Consider the following 8081-nt stretch of genomic DNA (forward strand, 5'->3'; position numbering starts at 1 on the left):
GAGAGTATACAGTAATAAGTTATTATTTTTGTTATATATGTTCTTATTAAAACCAGGAAAAATACAAAAACCGTAACTGTAAAGAAAACTGATATTCCAAACTTATAAATAAGCTGCATAACACATATGTTTTACCAGCAAGTATTGTGTATTTAATACGTCAGAGAGCCCAATTAATATTTTTAGTTCGAAAAATAAAATAATTATTGGTACTGATTGAATAATGCATTTTCTTCTTATTTTAACGCTATATACTTATTATTATACTTAAAGATATATATGTATGAATTGAATATATTTATCTTAAAAAGTCTCATGTTAATTTTATTCATTTTAAATTTAACTTAACTTATTATGGCAATTAATTAAACTTAATAAATAATGTATCACAATTTCTTCCAGAACAACTTTTGGAATATTAAAATAAATATATTATGTTATTATATAGTTAAATAAAATCAGTTCTAATTTCAAGTGAAGTAACATAAATGTTTCGGTGATTTAATCTCGAATTTAATTGGTTACTACATGCAACCATCACTGCTATAAGAATGTGCTTACTGCCACACAAACATATATACGGTATTATGTTTGGTTTTCATATATTTCTTGTATCGAGTGACTAAACGATCGTAGAGTTATTTCAATAGCGCGGCGGTGGCGACTACCTCAGTAGTGATGATGCGTGCGAGCAGTCAGAGCGGTTGTGGCGTCTTACAAAGCACTGAGTGGGGTACGATGGGATAGTATAGTATTACCAAATAAGGACTGCGGCTGTACCAAGGTAATTAAAACACACACACCTTGTGCACTTCCCAATCAAATCCATATTTGTATATTTGTAATTTCAATTTGAAGTGGGTAGTAATATATTGTAGATTGTAAGCATCATAACAAACAAAATTATACCAAAGGAGGTATAATTAACTGAAACTGTCACATGGTATTGCTTAGTCATGAGTTTAATATGTTAGTGAATAATTGGGAACGGAAGACGGCTGTTACTAGAAAGGCACCAACCCTATGCGCTCGTGAGTGTAGGGATGCGTGCGTGCGAAGCGACTACCTGTCCCTTCAGCCGCAATCGCTATTTGCTAATACTTTTACACGCTCGTGTCGTTGCTATTAGGTTATGCTTCCTCCCACTGTGTATATATACGGTACATATAATATATTGACTTGTTTACGGTTAGACTACAATTAATTTGTTAACATGCCAGTGATCTGCTGTTTTTGTGTAAAAGAATGTGACCCAGGTGATCTAAATTTTATAAAGTGTAGAGGTTTGTGTTTAACTGTGTTCCCCGTGAAGTGTATTAAAATGGATGGAGTTACTACCCAAACGAACCTGAAGGACTTCAAGTTTGATGACTGTAAAAATGATAATCCTACATCTGTAAGTAGCAATGCTTGGCCAAGTCTCACTACTACAGTAACGAAAGAGATTCATATTTCTGTATTGGAATCGTTTAAACAGGAAGTCTCGGGTGAGCTCAAAAAACACTTAGAGGATTTGAAGAATGTTTTACATCTGTACAAGTCCTCTCAGATAATATTGACAACCCAAATGATATAACTGCTAAGTTGAGAAATAATATGCCGCATTGAGAAAAGAAAACGACCATTTTCGGGAACAAAATAAAAATTTTAATGAAACTGTGATAAATCAAAGAGATCTTGAGCAGTATACTGGAAAAAATAATATCAAATTAGTGCAATTTCTCAGACACCTAACAAGAACAGCCTTAGTATGCTAAAAGACGTAGGAAAAGCTATGACTTAGAGCTGAAGCTCGGTTGTCTGCGAGTCCCAATGTTAAAGTAAAGTGTAATGACACATACAGGGCCGGAGAAGTATTGTTTCTGTAACGAAAATTTTAATTTTAGGGAATTAAAGTGTCCAGTGATAACTGCTGAGTGAATTTTCTGAGTATAATTTTATTAATGAAATGGAAACCAAACTGTTGGATATATTCTACAATATAAACATCATTGGAGATTCATAGCTTATTAAATCCACCCTAATGCATATTATTATAGAGCCAAGTTAATATTCTAGTTCAAAAAAGAGAATAATTAGTAGTGATTTTCAAATGCATTTTCTTGTGATTTGAATACTGCATACTTATTAAATGTGGCTGCATAAAAGTTGATCGAATATATCATTAGTAAAAATTAAACAGATGTTCAATAACTTTATAAAAAATCCTTACAAAACATTTCCTTCTTAAATATTTACATAAACTGTTAATAAATTTACATTAATTAATTAAAATCAATAATTTGCGCATTTACGCTTTATTATTTAGCTTTTGTAATTCCCAACCAACGCCGATTTTTATGTTTTTAATTCTATTCTAAAGCGATTAGTAATGTATTGCAGATTAGATAAATAGAATTAATTCTTGATTGATGCAAAATTAGAACCGTACTGTCCTTTCTTACATTTAACTTATTAATTTGCTTAGATTGTAACCATCATAACAGAAAATTTATACCAAACAACGTATAATAAACTGAAATTGTCACATAGAGACGGAAAACAGCTTATGCTGGGAAGACACCAAACCTACATGCACTCGTGAGTATAGAGACGCATGAGAGGCGACTACCTGTCCCTTCAGCTGCTATCCCTATTTGCTAATACTAATACTTTACACGCTCGTGTCGTTGGTATTAGGTTATGCTTCCTCCCACCCGTTTTATACGGTACATATTTGGTTTTCATGTATTTACTGTATATGTTAAACTATAAGTATAGGGAAGTATTTCACAGACAAAAAGTGCGGACTAGGCTCAGTTACATCGTGCACGTGTCGTGAGGGTAGTTGTCTATGAGGTCTCCCCGGACATTGAGTGCAGAATGTTGTAATCTATATTGGATCCTACACGCTCACGTTACTGATATAAGCCACCCGTATATACATACTGAATGAGTCTTGTTTACATTTATTACTAGTAAAATGCATATTATACCTAAAACCCTTGCTATTTTACAGACAGGAACTGCGGTCTAGGCTCAGTTATATCGCGGACGTGTCGTGAGGGTAGTTGTCTATGAGGTCTCCCCGGACATTGAGTGCAGAATGTTGTAATCTATATTGGATCCTACACGCTCACGTTACTGATATAAGCCACCCAAATATACATACGGTATATGTTTTGTTTACATTATTCCTGAATCACCGGGGGCTTCTCAAATTTTACCTTGGTGTATTAAAACTACCACGTATGTTTTCATTATTTATAAAATTTTGTTTACCTAATGACATCTATCATCTGCCACGCAATCTTGTATAAGTAGTATTAATATTAAGACACAGAACGTGACACAATAAAATATAAAACTTATGATGTCATAACAATAGTAAATTATTATGTTATTATCGCGTATTTAGGGTTGATATAAGTCTGAAAACTCCCTGTTAATATTGTAACGGGTCAATGTTAATAAACAATGTAAATGTAAATGTTTATGTAATGTATTACAATTAAAAAAATAAGTTCCTTTTAAAATCATAATCCGGAAGAAGATTGGCTTGTACATTACTAAATTTGTTACGTTATTAAAGTTTTTAGATGTTTGTTGCAAAAGTAAGATTAAAAAAAACTACCTAAAAAGGTATAAATTGGAGAGTTTTTGTAATTTTCATTAATAAAATTACAGTGGTTTTCTGATTACAGTGGCTCATGCAAATTGCAGTTTTAAGTTATTTCAATTTTTTAAATTAAACCATAAGTTTGTATTAATGGTGTATTTAAATATTGATGATGTGAGTTACTGAAACTTTTGCTACTGTAGTGTCAATGTTTAAAAGAACGGTTCTACCTTTATTAAATGGACATCATAATGTAACTGATATACAAATACTTCTAAATTATTGGTAAGGACAACATTTGGAATTTAACATAGGCAAATGTTATTTATATAATACAATAATTCCATTCACGTGTTCTTTAAATTTCTTAAAAATCTCTTCTACCTCAAAAGTTTCAATACTTTTCTTTACACAGTTCTGGTTGTGCCTTTTGTACAGCCAAACTAGCAAATTATCTTATTATCTCAAAGTACTTTCCTGACAATATTAAATTTATATGAAATTCCTGAGCCCCTAGTCACAATATTTCCAAAGATAAGGTCAAAATTATTCAGTTACAAACATTGACAACATATTTAGTGGATCCGCTTACATAAAAAATATATGAAAAGTATAAACTGATGTAGATGCTCATGGAGATTCATGGAGACAGATTCTGGCAGCAAAGCGATCATTAGAGGGAAGGGTCATCAGCTCTCTCTGTAATGAGGTCAAGAGGAAAACCTGTCTGCACCCTGCAATGACACAAGAGAGTCTTATGTTTCTAGTCGAGCATGTCAGGCATATTTAAATTTGTACCAAAAAACTTGTCGTTTGTCTTCTAAAAAAATGTTAAACGGTTTATTAAAGTCACTTGAGTTAAAGAATTTAGGAAACCTAAATGTATGTCAGATACTTCCATTGCCCGCTGTGACCATTAGAGGTTGGAAGAGAGCTAGCCTCCCCATCTCTCAAAATGACATGCTGAGATTGTGCCCTTTATCTTCTCTCATGGAGGCTGTACCACGGGATCTCTGCAGGCAGCTCCAACCCCCCCCCCCCACACTTACCTATTCTGAATGTCACTCTGGTAGCTAGACTGTTACTCAGAGGTACTGTAACTACTAACAGAAAATTAGCAACTTGAAGTGCCTTTATCTTGTTGACTAACACTGATATAACTTATTGTCTTATATTTGACTTAAGTGTGTCAATGTCAAGCTAACAGTTATGACCCGCAAAAATATTTTATTTATTTATTTAAATACCTATTTTCCTATCTTCCCATTTAGACTAAATACCTCCCTCAATCGACACAATTACTTCTACTGGCCACTGATTCCTACTCATGATAAATTTGTCTATTGATTTGATAAACAACCTAGGCTGCGTTGCTATATAATGCAAATTGGCTCTTCATTAAATTGAAGAGTTTCTACGAATAAGTATTTATATAATCAGAATATACAAAGGTTTTTAATGAGTCTTTTTAAACACAAAAGCCTTTTCATCTCTGCTCGCCCGACCCCTCGGCTAGACCTTTGATTAATATTTGCAATTGCTTTGAATTATTGCCAAGTGCTCTTCACTTAAACCACTTTTAACCCGAGTAAGAACATATTAGCATTTAACTATTTGAGGAAACATTTGATTTTAAAATTATATATTCCAAGGATGCATATTTTACATTAAATTATATAATATTACAGTGATATATTATCAAAGTGCTTTACCCCGGCTTTTGCATATATTTCATAACTGTTGGAGTGAAAATTACGTAGACTAACTTTTAAAATATTTGACAACAAGATCTTTATAAAATCAGGAACTATTAGCTCTTATTTATGTATTTAAAGTTACAGATAGAATATAATTATTTAACTTTACTGAACATTATAACTGCTGTCGTCTTCTAAATTTAGTTCCCATTAATAGGAACTAATGCAATGCAGTTTCTGTTGCATTATATTACAACTAAACAACGTAACCAAACTAAATATTAAATACTACTTTAAAATATGAAGTAACAAAAATTTACATATTGTAAGTAAATATTTTACTACAGTTAGGTTTATTATTTATTTTTTACACTTAAGGCACTTAATATGAACAATAAAGTAATATTAAATCAATAAAGATACATAATAAGCATTGTTTATTGTCCATAAGCAATGTACAGATATTTGTATTGTTTAATCTTTCAAGAAGATTAAGATAACTCATGTGGCATGAATTAGAGTAATTAATAGACAATAGACAATAGACAATAGACAACTTTATTAACCGTTTAACAAGTAGCATACATGTAATAGGTTTAGTCAGTAGAGGCTAAAAGAACAATCATGGCTAAAACTAAAAACCAAAGGCTATGTACAAACCATGCAGGATTAATAAATACTAAAAGTGAGCACTCCATGCATTAGAAGTAATGGTTAAAGTCACTCTGAGATAAGGCAAGAAACTCACTTTGACTGTAGAAAGGGTTTGCCAAAAGGAAAGCAGTCAGTTTGTTTTTAAATTTGGTTGCCTTCAAGGTCCGAGCTGAGCCTGGAAGTTTATTAAAAAATACAATACCTTGGTAATGCAGATTAGATTTAGATTTAGTGAGCCTTTTGTATGGAATATCAACAAGACTTTTATTCCTAGTGTCATGCCTATGGACATCACTTCTTAATATTAAGCTCTCATAATTCTCTTTAATATTCATAATAACATTAAAAATATACAGATTAACCACAGTCATGATATTCTGGGTTTTAAACAATGGTCTACAGCTAGCACATGAGTTAACTTTGCATATTATTCTAAGAGCTTTCTTTTGCAGTATTAAAACACTATTTACACCAGAACTGCCTCCCCATAGACTGAGCCCATACTGGATTAAGCTTTGAAAAAAAGCAAAATATGCTGTCTTAACATATTCAATGGGGACGCAGTCCCTTAGTTTTCTTAAGAGATATATTACTCTAGATAGCTTACTACTTAAAATATGTACATGATCATGCCAAACTAACTTACTATCTAAGGTTATGCCTAGTAGGTTAACACTATCTCTAAAAATATCTACACCACTCAAGCTAAATATAATTTGTTGTGTTTTATTCATGTTAAGCATAAAAAGGTTGGCTCGGAACCAACTAGAAACTGAGTCAAGTGAGTCCTGCATCGATACGACTAAGTCATGTATATCAGCATTAACATCAATCAGACTGGTGTCATCAGCGTAACAAATTACATCAGAGTTGATGTTACAAGATAAGTCGTTTACCATTACAAGAAAGAGTAATGGCCCAAGAACGGATCCCTGTGGTACTCCGTGCACAACAGCGCCCACCCGAGATCTATGACCATTTACTGTGACAATCTGCTCTCGTCCTCCCAAATAAGACCTGAACAGTTCCAAATTATTGTGATTTATACCGTAGTGCCTTAATTTTTCAAGCAATATAATATGTGATACACAGTCAAAGGCCTTACTGAGGTCACAGAGTGTTACCCCCGTATTTAACCTATGCTCAAAGCCATCCAGTACGCCACTAACCAAGTGAGAGACTGCACTCACCGTGGAAAGGCCCTTCCTAAAGCCATACTGGGCATCCGAGATCAATCCACCCTCCTCGAGAAACCTTTGAAGTTGACACTTAATAAGAGATTCAAAAACCTTCCCAAAAATGGGAACATTAGAAACAGGCCTGTAGCTCTCCGGCAGTGACCTATCTCCCTTCTTAAAAATTGGGGTGACCCGAGCAACCTTTAACTTTCCGGGAAAGACACCTTCATTTAAACATGCATTGAAGCAGGCCATCAAAGGCAGCAAGATATACCCAACCACTGATTTTATAAGGCTGTTTGATAACGAATAAATGTCCTTGCTTTTACTTTCCTTCATCCGCCCAACCGTGTGCAGAATCTGGTCCACCGTTATAGGTGTCCACCTCATGTCTTCCACTGGAGCATTAGCTCTTCTGGCCATGTCTATCGGATTGAAGGGAGCAGCCTGAACATTCTTGAGAGCCTCTTCCGCAACACTGAGGAAATAATCATTAAATTTATCCGGTGTAACCGAAACCTTCGTTATATTTGTACCCAACTTTTCCTGCCTAATTACCTTCCAGGCAGCAGAGCACTTGTTCGCAGCACCCTCAATATAAGCAGCATTTGTCTTCAGTTTAGCTTGTCTTATTTCATACTGATACGTTTTTCTAGCAGCGCTATAGACTTTCTTAGCATCCAAGCTTCCTGTTGACTTAGCAAAGTCCCGGTAAGACATTAGTCTCTCCCGCATCACTTTGAGTTCAGGGGTGAACCATTTAGGTCTAGTAGGCCTATTTTTCCGAGTCCTAAGAGTCACTTCCGGAAAACAAAATTGAAAACCATTCATAAAAACCTGAAAGAAGTCATTAAACCTTGTTTCAGCGTCCTTGACAGAGTCTACCACAAACTCCCAGTTAATCGTTTGGAGATGGTTAATAAAATTACATAATTTATCAGGTGTGATGGGTCT

General features: G+C 33.9%; 1 protein-coding gene across 1 annotated transcript; it reads right to left on the reverse strand.

The window, feature by feature from the left end:
- Nucleotides 1-4308: 4308 nt before the first annotated feature.
- Nucleotides 4309-7862, reverse strand: LOC124369514. The gene is made up of 2 exons (XM_046827530.1): nt 7140-7862; nt 4309-4332 (listed from the first exon to the last, which is right to left on the reverse strand). Exons 1-2 carry the CDS (start codon nt 7860-7862, stop codon nt 4309-4311), a joined length of 747 nt encoding a protein of 248 aa, XP_046683486.1.
- Between the last annotated feature and the right edge of the window lie 219 nt (nt 7863-8081).

This window comes from Homalodisca vitripennis, chromosome X (genome assembly GCF_021130785.1).
Source record: "Homalodisca vitripennis isolate AUS2020 chromosome X, UT_GWSS_2.1, whole genome shotgun sequence".
Classification (NCBI taxonomy): domain Eukaryota; kingdom Metazoa; phylum Arthropoda; class Insecta; order Hemiptera; family Cicadellidae; genus Homalodisca; species Homalodisca vitripennis.